The sequence below is a fragment of the Maylandia zebra genome, linkage group LG22, assembly GCF_041146795.1.
Source record: "Maylandia zebra isolate NMK-2024a linkage group LG22, Mzebra_GT3a, whole genome shotgun sequence".
In the NCBI taxonomy this organism is placed as follows: Eukaryota; Metazoa; Chordata; class Actinopteri; order Cichliformes; family Cichlidae; genus Maylandia; species Maylandia zebra.
In genome coordinates, this window is record NC_135187.1 from 4877136 (window position 1) to 4892531 (window position 15396).

Below are 15396 nucleotides of genomic sequence, written 5' to 3' on the forward strand. Positions count from 1 at the left end.
CTCGACCTACCGTTAGCTTCGAGCTAACAGGAGGTCGAAGGCCGAAGAATGCGGCTAAAACTTTTGCGAGATCTCGCAAAAGTTTTGCGAGATCCCGTGTTTGTTTTGCGAGATCCTGAGTTTGTTTTGCGAGATCTCGCAAAAGTCCGTCTTAATTTTTTTTTTCTCCCATGTCCCCTGCGGGGCTCCATACATTCTGGTTAGTAGTATTTTGACTGGTAGTTTAAGTAAATAACCTCTGGACAACATATTAATTTGTGAAAATTGGTAAAAAAAATAAATAAATAAAATATGACTTTCTTAGTCATGAAAATCATCCATCCAGAGGTAATGAAAGTCTCCCTTTTTCTGACCTGGGGCCTGTTCTTCGTACGTCGCTTACTACATCCAAGATCAAATGACACATCCAAGACCAAACTATCGCGCTAATTGTGAGCTCGCTAATCCGGTTCCCCAAACACACCTGCTGTTGACGATTAGTACAGCTGGACGCAGTAATGTGACATCACTGGGTGTCGTAAAAGGGGCTACGCATCGATAGTAGAAACATTGATCGGCAACCCGCTGATTGGTCGGCGAAAATGTCGAAGGGGCGTGCACGGTATTTTCCGGCAGCAGAGCAAGAACTCTTGATTGAGGGATTTCAGGAGTTTCAGAGTTTAATTAAAACGCAAGAGAACACTGCAAAGGCTGCAAAAGCAAGGAGAGAGGGGCTGGCAGAAAGTTGCTGACAAATCAAACTCGTAGGTAATTTAATAATAATAATAATAATGGATTGGGTTTATATAGCGCTTTCCAAGGCACCCAAAGCGCTGTACGATACCACTATTCATTCACTCCCACATTCACACACTGGTGGAGGCAGCTACGGTTGTAGCCAGGCTGCCATATCGCGCCATCGGCCCCTCTGGCCAACACCAGTAGGCGGTAGGGTAGATCTATCATATGACACTATATTGTCCAATATCATATGGCATTATATTATATTATAATATGTTATATTATATCCCCTTTCACATTAGAGCCACAACAGGACCCACAAGAACATGGGAACAAGTAAAAGTGGAATACAGGAGTATTCTACAGAATGGTAATATTTATCTCTTAGATTGCTTTTCGTCTCTTGGCAAGGTAATACTGGCCTGTAATACTCTGTTAGTTTGTTCATAACAGCAACCAAGAAAAGGGCAGAGGAAAAAAAGACAGGTGGTGGTCCTGCACCCCCTCGTCAACAAGTTGGTTAAGTAAATAATACCCTCACGGGAATATCGATATCTCTCAATGAGCACACTGTCGCGCTGAGCTAAAGGATCCTGTCTATCCCGCAATATACGCTGAATTCTGAGGACTCTCCTTATCAATCTTGCACCTTCTGCAATGGGTTGGTCGCGTATACGGACAGGACATGGCTGCGACAGGCTTCCCAAAGCCACCTTCGCTTTTATAGCCGTGGTCTCTCATCTTGATTACACGAAGTAATTTACAATTACTACTCTGAAATATGAATTACATCTGTAATAATCACATACATGTAATAGAATGTTAATAGTACATTTCCCTTTTTTAGGAAATGACCTGTATGTATCTGTATGAAATCAATAAATGGATCAGGTGCTGCATTATCTTTAGTTACATTGATGTTATTTATTTATGGTGAAACAGTGGTGGAATATCGCTGTTGCTTTCGTATAAATGAAGCGGACATACCTGCGTGGCCGCGATCTAATCCTGTTTACATAAAGTAAACCTGCTCCCGAGCAGGTTTACGCTTACGGCTCTGTTGCTATGACAGCAAGTCCCGGATGAGCTTCGGGGAACCGAACGATCCAGGATCACGCGAAATCGTCAACAATCTAATCCAGCTAACTTACTTAGCGAGGTACGAAGAACAGGCCCCAGGAGGGCAAAATTCAGCTAACCATTATACATGGTAAACAATATCTGACAAGCTAAATAGACTTAAAAAATAAAATAAAATAAAATAAAATAAAATAAAAGAGCTAAATGGATTAACAAGCAGCTTGCCAAAAATTGCAATACCTCTAGTGGCCACTTGAGGCAGGCTCCAAAGCAAGCCAGTCCTCATGGACACCCACGATAAAAAGTCCTGCTTTACAACAGAAGTAAAAATGTTTGCAGCCAGGTGGAAAATGCTTTTAGTGTCTGTGGATGGTGTTTGGCCTTCATAACAACTGTACAAGGGTTGAAATTTTGAAATTTCAACCTTTAAGTTTTTTCCAGACTTAACATTAGGAACAGGGTTGACCCTTAACTGCAGCTCTGAACAGTTTGTCATGCCTTTTGAAGCATTTTAATGCAATTATCTTCAAAATTACATGACTTGATATCTGGTTAATTTTTCACAACAGCTGATTCAAGAAGTCTGCTCTCTAGCTGTGGCTCATTAGATAATAGTATGTTATTAGTATGTTATTTAATTAGTAACATAATTAGTAACTTAATTATATCTAATTAGTAGCTTTAAATTTCGGTGATTTTACTCCCATTGACACCTTTGTTGTGATTTGGCGCTATATAAATAAAATTGAATTGAATTGAATTGAACATCGAGCACCTAGCCATGCAATCTGCCTTTATAAACATTTGTGAAAGAAAGAGCCGAGCTCACTGGATTTGAACTGGTACTGTAAGTTTGTACAGTACCAGTACAAGTCAGTTTGTGAACATTTCTTTCCTTCTAGATTATAAATGATCAACTCGTACTGCTATTATTGCAAAGTGGAAGCATTTAGAAGCACAACAACTCAGCCATGAAGTGGCAGACCTCAAAGTTACAGAGCTACTGAGTGCTGAGATAGCTGAGATAGTGCTGAACTAGCAGGCAGCATTATATTAATTTCCCATAATGCCCATTTTAATGGGTCAAAAATGTATAAAACTGCTCAGCAGCAACATCACATTCAATAAAACTGTGTTATAGATGAGCCTGTAAATAACTTTGTAGCTCATTTTTCAATAATGTCACAGAAACTACTTTCCAAGGACCAACTGAGAACCTTCAGATGTCTATTTTATGCCTGACCACAACAAACAAAACCACAAAATATTCAGTTTACCATCACACTATAAAAAATAAATAACATACAATTCTCACACAAGAATTAACTAAATGTAAGGACTGTTTTAAAATTCCCAATCACTCACCATGTAGACATTCAGGTCCTCCCATCATGCTTTGCTGCTGTTGAGGTGGTGGCGGCTGTGGTTGTGGTTGGACGGTCTCCAGTCCAAGCAGTGAAGAAGAAGAGGATGAGGAGGACATGGAGGAGGAAGAGGAGGAGCAGGGCGGAGGAGAGGTGGGAGGACACTGAGAACTCTGGTTAGGCACCGCAGACTGGGAGCTCTGGGAGGAGAACACAAACAAAAGCAGAAATTGTAATCAGAAGAAATTTGGCTTAAAGCGGGAGGAGCTAAAACAGCTTGTGTCAAATAGAAGATGAACAGAGGTGCTACACAAATACACAGGATAAGATGAATGTGAAATGAAAGTATGTGATATGAAAGTACTATTTTCAATGATGAATCATGCAGTGCTGCTCCAGCAGTGTCCAGGAATGGTTCTTTTGAAATCTCATTAGTGCTTTAAGGATTTCTTCAAATTAAAATAGTTCATTAGCTTATAACAGAGCAATGGCAGTATAAGGTTAGCTTAAAGTCCAAAGATTAATCTCACAGTGTAAGATAAGATAAGATAAGATAAGATAACCTTTATTAGTCCCACACGTGGGAAATTTGTTTTGTAGTGCATGGCCCTATGATCGTGACTTATTCACAATTCAGAAGAAACAATGGGACTGATAGACATTAGCCAGCAAACTAAGCAGCTAGCAAGCTGTGCAGAGAAAGGTTAAAGGTGCGCTTACATCATGCCAGCATGATTTCAACTTTAAAATCATGCTTCATATTTGAAATATTCATTAATTATCTGAATTACAAAGTGCGTCCAAACGCTCACAGCAGGATCTTTTCCTACTTTTACATTGCATTTCAATATTTTTTACATTCCTTGCTAGTCTGTTGGACTGTTTCTATGTTATTCCAGTAGAGTTCTAATATATTACAAGGTTTAAGAAAAATGCTCTACAGATGCCACAGAAAGCAGAGATGATGTCGCTCTTTACATGATGTATTTTATTTCGCTCATTCCTCCTTTGGATGCAGCCGCAGGCTGTGAGCAGCTGCAGCTGCTAGTGAATCCGTGGCTATAATATGGTTACTGCTCAGACTATTGCAAATGCAAATAAGAAGAGGTGGATGGCAATGCATGCAGAGCCTGCACTGCAAGTGAACACTGCGAGTAGCTAAAAAATAAATAAACGGGAAAGCGTACGTAGTTTTAAAAAAACATAACCGTTGAAATCTCCAAAAAACATCTGAATTGCAGTTAATTGACTTCCAGTGATCGTAGTGAAGGTCGTTTCAGTTTATCAACACAAGTCTCTGCAGTTCCCACCAGAATGAGTTGCAGAATGCCAAAGATGTTTTTCAGGTAAAAAAAAAATATATGATAAGAGTAGTGAGAGACTGAACTGCTCCATTTGCCACCTTGGCTGCTGACAACAAATTAACACTGAAGGGTTACAGCGAGCTAAGAATGTTTATCTTGAAACTGAAGCCGCATTGTAACAAGAGCATTTCCACCTTATTAAAAAATCCTGGAAACACTCCTGCACTGCAAGCATTGAAGAATCAGCTGGCTCCTTTTGTGACAATGAAGACTAAACGATGACTGGCCAGATAACTGGTAAACTAGCACAGTTTAGCATTAGCTCACTCATCTGAGGTTTTCTCTTGAGGAAATGATGATGTTCCTGCAACTGTTTCATTAACATCTGTGCTGAATAAACATTAAATTGTCTTCTTCCACTATAACGTCTTTTGGTTTGGCAAAATTGAGGTATGATTCATAAACCTGTGGTTTTTGATCTCCATCTATTTTACCTGCGAGGGGATCTGGGCAGTAGCAGAGCTGGGCCCATTGTTGTGCATCCCCATCCCATTCTCAGTCAGGAACTCCTCCAAGTCCATGTACTGCAGCTGGAACAGGCCTCCATCACACGGCAGGGTCCTCTCCCACAGCAGCGGGCCCAGGAAGGCTGACTGTGAGTTGGGTCGCAGTGCGCCAGAGCCCGGGGTTCCTCCCACCCCATTTGCTCCACCGGCACTGACACCCAGAGAGTCTTCATCGGAGTCCAGAGGCTTGTCTTTGTCTGAAGAGAGAAGAGAGTGAGATATCTTCCATTAAGCTGCTAACATTAGTTCTGTTGTTTCGTCTGCTCTGACTAAAGTATGCAATGAAACTCATTCATCCTTCTTTTTCAAGTGTTTGCAACGATAACTCATATTCGTTCAGCATCAGACAACAAACATTTTCAGTGTTTTCTTTCAAAAATGGCTCAAACTACAAAACCCTAAAGTTCTCATCCACATATTTATGTAGTTTAATTGCAGTCCTTTGGTGGAATCTGTATCACAAAGAACTCTATATATTAGACACCTAAAAACTTATCTGTGCATGTGCTATTTTGCAGATGCACAGATAGGTTTGTGCATCTGCACAAACTTATCATGTTCTTCCCATGATGACTCAGCAATGGCAATAGAGCTCAGGACCCCTAAGCATCGTTTTTACTAGTGCAGCTGTGAAGGTTCATAACCTAAAACACTGCTTTCAGTTCCTTAATGTAAGCAAACAAGAATCTGGGAAACTACTGGTTTTTCCTTTGGGGGACTCTGACAGATTTTCTGGATTTCCACTGTCGCTAGCAGATGTTCAGGCCACATCTTCTATTTCTATCTGCCAGACATTGTTTGTGAATGCAGATGAATCTTTAGAAAAACACTGAATCGTCATCATGCATTGGTTATTCAATGCAATTCAGTAATTACCAGCCCTCTTTTGTTCGCCACATAGACCTTTTAAATGCATACAACCAAAGCCTGCTCAAATATGTCTGGTCAATCGGACTACAAAAAGTCTCCGAACAAAACCCAGGAAACTTCCCAGAACACAAAACACAATCGAGGTTAACCTCCTGCCAGCCACTGTATCACTGACAAACCACTGAGGGGTAGGGTTAGGCTGTACTTCAGCTACGTGTTTTTAAAGACTAATTTCAGAAACTAGACAACATTATCTTCCATGCATTTAACGTCTTTTATATGATTTCCATCTGAGGGGTAAAAGAGGTGAAAACAAATCCATACAGATGGACCACTGGGAGCCTGAACTTAACCCTAACCAAGTCACTGGTGATCGAATGGATGTTAAGAGGTTAATCAAACACAAGTGACAGCAAAAGTAAGCAGAAAACCAACCAAAACTGCAAAATGCAAAAATCCCTAACACCACCCACAGTTTCCTGGTTTAAAGACCCGTCTCTCTCTCTACCATAAGTGGTATCATCCAGTTCAGAGCAACAATGTCACGTGCTCCAGCTGGCAGCTTCTGAGGAAACATCAGAATGGTTTCTTTAAGATAAGAATCGCTTATCCTGAGCTGAACACTGCATCCTAAACAGTTTAACATGGATACAGGTAGTATTAAGGGGTGTCCACACAGGAAGAGACTAGCATGGATGTATCACTGAATGTCAATGTCTGGGAGCGAAAGATAAAGTTGATATGACTGGCTGAAAAACACATGATAGCGTCACCTACACCCCTGGTGACCTGCCGTCAGCTACAAAGCAATGGCTTCATGCTTATTTCAAAAGAATCCTTTGAGAATTTGAAGTAACATCTGATCGATATACAGCCTGAGGTTGGTTTCTTGTGCAATTCAGCTCACTGCGGCTCAAAGAGGATCAGACTGACATGACTTTTGCTTCACAAAGCATGAAAATAATTTTAAAAAGAGAAGCCACACAAGCCAACAAAGATCCAACAAAGGCTTGTGCCACTGCCTGGCACACATGTCCTTATCACCCTATAAAGCACTTAGCCACAATCATTAAAAGGCACCTATAAATAAATTGAGCGACCTTGCACTCTGACCTCATCGTGAAAGTCCGATGGAAAGATTAACCATCAATAAACCATCACCAGAAAAAAAGGGATTGTTAAAAGAACAGGAAATAAAGGGAAGCACTTCATGGAAATATAGACAATGATAGCTTTGTACTCTGCCCCTTTGGTTATATTGTTCAAAAGGGTTACATTGCCAAAAGCCCATATTGAGGAAGTGGCACGCTGAAGAATAAAGCCCCATAAAACAGCACTAAAAGAGCATATTTAACAGGGCTGGAATGACACAGAGACAGACTGTGAGTTGTGAAGAAAAGTGAGAGGCTGGAGAGAGTATCAGTGAGGCTGGAAACTTATATTTAAACGGATTAAAGTATATAAAGACGTGAGAGATCACAGCAGTGGATGGACAGATAGGTACTCAGAAGGTGGGAGGAGTAGAAAATAATCTGTCTCTGGCAGTATCTTAATGATCTGGCTGCCAGTGTAGTAAGTTTAGCTACAACCAGAGCACAAAACTCACAATCTTTGCTTTCTGGAGACTGTTTGGTTCTGTAGTTTAAGATGCTTCAAAGCTAATGTTCGTGATTTTAAAATAAAAAGAGCAAAAAAAGAGAGATGCAAAATAAACTTAAGAAGAAGACAAATAAGTGAAGTATCCCAGAAACAACATTCAGGTGGAACATTTGCAGCCTGATTTATGGCTATTCCTTACGTTTGGTGGTGCAATCACCATAGCAACAACAACCAATCACTAACAAGGCAAGCTAAGCGAGTTTTCATCGGCCTGCCTGTTGTGAAATTTGTTCGTAGATAGCGGGCTGATTATTCACCACAATGATCAATTTCTCCAACGTGTTGATGCCAAACTGCAAAAGCAGCCACCTCACGCTCTCTGTATATTTACTTGACCTGATTTGACTAGTCTGTGTGTGTTAGCCCTGTGATAGTCTGGTGACTTGTCCACTGTGTACCCTGCCTCACGCCCTGTGACAGCTGGGATAGGCTGCATGCCAGCACAACTCTGAAGTGGATAAGCAGTTAAGAAAATGAGATGAATGGATGGATGATGTGACTGGTAGCAGTGGTGTCGGTAATTGCAAAGTTGAACTTTTCTCAACTTTTCAGGGCGACCAACGTGAAGGAAAGAACTCACAATTCTATTTGGCGGTACATATTGTCATTCAAAATAAATGAGAATCCGGCCTAAATGCCTCCAGGTCACTTAAATTTTTCCAGGAAAAACAGCTCCTTTACAGTTAGTTGATTTTGCAACTGATCTAAAGCCGACGGAGAAGCAAATTGGAATGTCCTTTTTCCAAATCTAATCCAAGCTTTAGGGACAGACAAAAGAAAAAAAGTCTTGGGATCAAATTCAATGACTTCTTATACTTTTTTGACAGATATAGGTCAGTAAGTGAGATTGGAGCAGGCCGAGAGCTTCCTAATAAGAAATAAAAGGGCAAAGCAACCATCCAACCTGAGCATACAATATGCAACAATGCATAAGCTTTAAGGTTTGCAGTGACTATCAGGCATTGTGACAGACAGTATCTAGCACATGAAAGCATTGCAAAAACACATAAAGGTGGTAGCAGCAGATCTTTTTCTTGCATTAAAATAAACATGGTATACTCTCAAGTATATACTCAGTTCAGCTGAGTCAAACTAGCCACAGTGTCGAGCAGACACTTCTAAGATATCACAGGAGCTTAAGTGAAGTAATTCAAGTGCAAAGGAAAATGAAAAGATAATCTAAAAGCAACAGAGGGCAAAGTCATTAAAAGACATGGGGAAATCCCTTTTCTGTAAAGCAGCGTGAGGAGGACCAGAGGGCGAATGGATGGGAGGAATAAGTGGAAGTGACACAGCTTAATCAAAGTGACACTTTGAACTCAAGTGGACAAGTCATTAAAATCTGACAGACTGCGAACTGACCCGCAGCACAGCAGAGAGGAGAGGAAACGTGGCAGTGGAGGCTTGGAAGAAGAGATGATCCATGCAAATAGGAGTGAAATGTGCAAAAAGAAGAGAGAGAGAGATTTACAAGGGGAGGAAGAGGAGAGGGATGCAAATAAATGGCTTTGGAAAAAAAAATAAGTCTGGGTGATGAGAGTAAAAGATGAAGACAGAGAGGAAGGGAGACAAAAACCTGAGAAAATATAAATCAGCGGAGGGACCGCTGTGTGAAGCGAGTGGAAGACGAGAAGAGAGCAAGACAGGAAAGTGTGAGAGGGAAAACTCAAAGACATGCAATACAGAGAGCGAGAGAGAGAGAGGGAGGGAGATGTGCTAGATAGAGTGGGTGTTTGTGAAGGCGTCAAACAAAGCTAGCCGGGGGGGGGGGGCAAGGCAAAGGGCTGCATTGTGGAAGGGGAACAGCAGCTAAATCAGGGGCAAAAACATCTTCTTTATGCCCCTGAATGCCTCTCCTCTCATTAGGAGGATACTGTACTGAGCTGCTTTCTGACTCCATGGAGAGACTGTCAACTGTGTTCACCATCATCTCCTCCTCCTCTTCCTGCTCCACAGAAAGGAGCTGTAGTGGCACCAAAAAGCCACCAGGGGCCAACAACATGCAGGGAGCCACTGGACAGTGCCATTCCTTTGCCCCCCGACCCCTCTCTGTGAATGTGTGTGTTCAGTTGTATCCACACTCATGAGGCACTGACTCTTGACAACCTTCTGTTCTTGTGAGGACATGTTTTTTATCTCTTCGTGTTAAATAAATGTGTTTTAATTGAGGTTTAACTTAATTTACTGGTACTCAGCGGAAGAGAATCAATGCAAATCGCTGCCTCGCAAGTGTGCGTATGCGTGTGACAGCAGCTGACTGGGAGTTATAATATCCCCACAGCAAGAGAGAGGAAGGAGAAGCAGGCTGGTTAATATTTGTTGTGGCAGCTGGAGGATGGGAAATAACTCAATCCCACTCAGTAACCTTTATTTAAACAAACCAAACGACTGCTGCTTCTGCTGCTTTGGCTGGATTTTTGATGGCATCCACTCCAGATTGTGTTTCTTTTTTTACACCCTCTTCTTCCCTCCTCCTCTTCCTCCTCCTCCTCCTCATCTAGATCATTTCACTTCACCACCACCAAATGCAAAAGGGAAGCGTTTAATATAAAAATGCAGCAGGCCAGAAGGAGGAAAGCTTGCAAAGAAAACAATGTCCATGTGAGTGTGTGTTGGATAAGCAGGGCCTCCTCTGTGTTTTACAATCACACCTACCCACTCAGTCACATGCACACACACACGTTCACACACTCATGAATAATCCCTGTGACATTTCTGCAAAGAATATAAGCTACTGTTTATTGTTTGTTTTTCAAATCAGAGCTGCAGCCCTTTATTTCTTTCAATATCTCTTAATTATCTTCTTCTTCTTTTTTAATCCTCATGACAGCAGCTGGTAATGTGTCCAAAACCCTAATATAATCAGCTTAAAATCAAGCAGACATTTTTCCACATATGAAAATGTTGGGAACAAAGGCCAAATCTGGCTTTTTCAGTTGAGTAAAGGGATTGAAAACGTGGCCCAATAAGTCCTTAATCACAAATTTACAGATAAATTTTGCAAATGTGTGCGAAAAGCTTTGTAAATAAAGTTTATATTTACTCTCCTTTAGTACACTTAATGTGGACATTTCCTATATGCATCACACATACATAATACAGGCCTATACTGCGCTTGCAATACAATGAAATTGGCCTCTGTACGGCTGAGGTATTTCCCTAGTGGCCCTTTAAGAAGTTTGTTCCTATTGGATCCCTTACTCACACGGGTACACATGCCCACACTCACCTTTCATCTCGCAACAGTCCTTGGGGCCTCTCTGGTCTGCCTTGATTGGCACCTGAAGCAGAGACTTCAGGTTGGTCATAGAGGTCAGGTGTCCACCTTGGGGGCCGCTTCCAGCCGGGTTGCTGGCCCCAAACTGAGGGCTTGTGGCCCCGGCAGGGAGATCCGGTGGTAGGAGCTGGGTGAGAGGCCTTGACATAACTTCTCGGGGGGAATAAGAGGAGGAGGAGGAGGACAGGAGGAGGTGAGGGTAGGAGGAAGTGGAGTGGGGCAACCTGCAAGAGACCGTAAGATCAAAATAATCCACTTAGTGATGCTAATTGACGGGCGCGCCTTCAAAAGGTGCGCGGACAGGTGACGCGTGTGCGCTCAGGGTGTCCACCTGATTGTCGCCAGTCCCATGCAAGAAAATGTGCGAAAGAAAAAAAACGAAACAAAAAAGAAAAAAGAGGGAGGATTTATATCCAAAATGGCACCATGTTGACCGAGTCTAATTCATCCTCCAGGAGTAGCTGTCAGTCGGTTAGTTGGTCGGTCGATCGCTCGGTGAGTCCAGAGGGAGCTATAAACAATATTAAGAGAGCAGAAATAAAGGCAGTAGAAACAGCGGAGTACAGTCGAGTCGCGGCGGTGGGAAGTCTCCAAGACAGAAAAGAGCGAAGAACAAAAAGAGGGGCGAAAAAATGACAAGATGACGGAAATAAAGAGATCCCCCGGAAAAAATAATAATATCCAGTAGTATGAGAGACGGATAGATGGGGCTGATGGCTCTTATTTTCCTCTCTCTCCCTCTCTCTCCCTCTCTGCCAGTCAGCTGGAACCAACACGGGCCGCTCGTGTGACGTCACCGCTCACGGGGGAAAGGCGCTTGGGGGCGTGGATCGTTTGCATACAGCGGCAACGCCCACACAGCCCAATTGACCACGCCTCTCCCTCCCGTGTACTCAGAGTCTCGGCGCTGCATTTATGACTAGTTTAAAATTTGGTAAATGTGAACTTCAAATTATTTTGCTCTTTCTCCTTTGTTTTTTTTTCAGGGAAACTGAACAAAACGTTTAATCTCATGACAAAAAATAAGTCCTGTACCCGATGTTGACATTCCCATGTATAATAGAGGTCCTTCTGGTCGTCCAAAAACAAAAAACTATTGGGACTGCAGTCAAGAAATTAAATGAATGTCTATGACTGACAGTTAATGTGGTTACTAATTAAGAAATGTTGAAAATGTTTCTGATTAAACGATCACACAATGTTAAAAATGTTAAAAAGCAAGGATGCAGCTCAAGGATAAATTATATTATTTTGCTATCAGCTTACAATACATGCTAGATTCAAGCTGAACAAAATAAACCAAAAAAAAGGGAAAAACGCAAAACAATTAAGTTAAAGTGCAAACATAAAACATGAAGGCCTAACAATGTAAATGCATAAAATAAAACACAAGCTAAAACGATGGCAGCTAGAAAATATAATATAAAATAAACTTTTATGGAAGAAAATATGTTAAATTTCATAAAAGTATGAAAACAACAGATAAAAAATATGGTAAATGTTATTAAAAAATTAAGCAAAATAACATTTATTTAATAAAAAGAATAAGAAAATAATGTTATAAAAATGTAAAATTACAAGATTACTAAAACGCTACCGCTTCTCGTGAATGCAACACACATTGACACTAAAACGTGACGCCTCCATGAAGTTTCAGCCAATAGCGGCCGCATGTGATAATTCCTGGATGGCCCGTGAACACGCCTCGCCCCGCCCCTCTTCTCTCACGCTGTCACTTAAACAGCGAAAGCAGAGCCCGCCGCGTGTGTGTGTACTAAAATGAGATGCAGCTCCTGAAACGTCAGGATGTTTACCTTTTCCACTTCCTTATCTGAGCAATAAGGGAAAATACGATTACTTTTACCCCGAGTTCAAACGCGAACAAACACAAACGGTCTTACCATTTCCTCCACACTAAAAACATATACACGCTATTCTTTTTAACAAAAGAGACACTTAAATAAAGGCCCGCTCTATTATACTGGCAGTACACCGAAACCATTAATTTATAACTGTTTCCTTGAATATTGTGAGTATGTTTTAACTCATACATAAACTGTTTGCTGCGAGGCTTCAAAATAATAGAATAAAAGTCATTGAATTGTCTCAAATCCGATAAAACCACCCGAGGAGCAGCGCCTCGTCTGTTTTCTCCCTGTTGGATGTCCCTATCTGACTCTCGCGCTCTCAACAACAAGCACATGGACCCGGCACGCGCCGACTGTTGCCTACCGGCGACTGTGCAGCGCTGCTATTGGCTGAATCTAGGTCACTCGCTGCGGCTCTCAGCGCTCTATTGGCTAAAAATAGGTCACAGTCTCCGCCCACAGATTTCCCCATGCCATGGCCGCGTGAGAGCACGGTTGGAGGGAAGGAGGGGGGTGTTTATGTTTCACTTCTGAAGGATCCATTAAAGATCATATTTACCTTTTCATCGTAAATGTTCCGAAGGCACAGACAAACTAAGGCAAAGTAAACAAAAAATACAGCAAGGACTTCATAAAACAAAGACAACGTTAATAAAACGGATAAACAGCAAATAAACAATAAATGATCCAAAAGCTCTTAATTTTGTTTACACTTTAAAACCATTTTTAGCATTTCAGTGATTTTTTTACTACAATGAAGTATTTTTGCTGATTATTAATTATTAATATTTCCGTCATATTTTGAGTGTTTTGTTTTGTATGCTTTTTAGTTACATGTTTGAACTTTTTTCCTATGTTACCAGACAGATAAAGTTGAGTTCTAAATCTACATCAGTGGATTTCATACCAGTCTGTATGAAATTCTTAATTTTTCTTATTCTTCGATCATCTGTCTCTATCTCACCCCACCCCTATAGTTCTCCTCTGTCACACCAGCACATCTGCATGTCCTCCACTAGATCCATGAACCTCCTCTGTGGTCTTTGTCAACACCTTGTTGTCCAGTATTTCCACTATCTCTCCTCTGCACATGTCCGAACCATCTCAGACTCACTTCACTAACTTTGTCTCCAAACCTCTAAAGCTAACTTGTTCTTAACTCCACTTAAGATACCACCTGCAACTTGGCTTCCTGTCTTTAGTGTGAAAGAAGCAAAAACATTTTTATTATCATCTTCTTTTTTTATCCAGGCAAAAGTCAAGTTAGCAGACACGTAACAATTAAAAAAAACCATATGTGTGATTTTGGCCTTTAGAAAAGAACCCAAGTGTTTTGGCAAGCATTAAATCATTATAATAAACTACATAAAAAGCGGGCTATAATAATACTATTATTGCTATTAAAGAGCTCTTTTCGATGTGAAACATACCTCAAAATACTGGTGTACTTTATTTTGTCTTCTAAAACAAAGTCATTTCTGTTTAAATGTTAGCCATACGCTAGCATTGCAAACCAAACTAGCAGAAGTCATTATTACAACATCCTGTAAATGAACGAAAAATGCAACTGGTTTAAAACGTGACTTCTGCTGCTGTCATTCATGGTTCCTGGAAGCGCCTACACATCTTATGTTATGATGATATAGTGATGTTACACATACATGACAGGAATGTGTGAATAGTAAGAAGCCAAAATAATCTGCCTCACACACAGACACACACAGAGCAGCTGAGTGCGTGCACGCTGGCACGGATCAGCAAAAAGTGTGAAACAACAGCTTGACTCCACTAATGTGTGATCTGAGTTTCATGAGGCGTTTCGAATCAAAATTATTTTCCTCTCATCCCTTCCTCCAACACTTGGGACTCAGCCATGTTTTAAAGGATATTTAAATGCTGCCATCTCGTGACTGGTTGTTGGTATTGCAACAACTTAAAAAAAAAACACCCCACTTCCCACTGGTGTTTTTTTAAGGGTTTACACCTAATAATTCATTCTAAGATTTTGTGACGTGCAGAGGATTTGAGAGCGGGAAGATCAGCTGAGTGTGCATGAAAGAGCACACCTGTCTGCCTGTTTCGGGTGTTTAAGGCTAGCTTTGTCACAACTGTATGTGAGTCGGGTGCTCAGCTTGTGCCAGGCTGTTTTCATAGTGTTTTCTCACAGGCAGCATGAGAGAGATACCACTTCACGGTCCCTGCAGGAAGAAAGTGTGGATAAAAATATCCTTAATCCGCTAATTGTCTAAAACAAACTTTGAGGGGATGGAAGTTTTTTTTGTCTTTGTGCGAGAAACATGATGGACGCCCACTTAAGTCCTATGCTGGACCTTGAGCGTGGGGTTAGGGTTATAGCTGAGAAGTTTAATGGCAACTGTGACATATTTACTGCTGGAAAAACAAACTTTAACAGCATGTTTTAAGTTGTGGAATATTACTCTAAAAGAAAAAAGAAGAGGAAAGTTATTTTAGATATATTCACTGTCAGTTATGTAATTTCACTATTGCACATATGAAGTTAATTTAAGATAAAATGCCATACCACAAAGCTTAAATAATCTCTGTTTCTTGAACAACCACAGCTACTAGATCTCAATCCAGCAGTACCTTTGGGATGTATTGGAACTGCAAATTCTCATTGTAGATGTGCAGCTGTGCGATGCTATCATGTTACTGTGGACAAAAAAA

General features: G+C 41.1%; 1 protein-coding gene across 1 annotated transcript in view; it reads right to left on the reverse strand.

Annotated features, from left to right (window-relative positions):
* The window catches only part of dbpa (D site albumin promoter binding protein a), a 41810-nt gene extending 30190 nt beyond the window's left edge, over positions 1–11620 (reverse strand). The window contains exons 1-3 of the mRNA XM_004569761.3: positions 10793–11620; positions 4963–5231; positions 3166–3364 (exon numbers count right to left, since the gene is read on the reverse strand). Coding sequence (XP_004569818.2) covers positions 3166–3364; positions 4963–5231; positions 10793–10988 — 664 coding nt within the window. The 5' untranslated portion in view covers positions 10989–11620. The remainder of the gene's footprint in view (positions 1–3165; positions 3365–4962; positions 5232–10792) is intronic.
* Positions 11621–15396: the final 3776 nt, after the last annotated feature.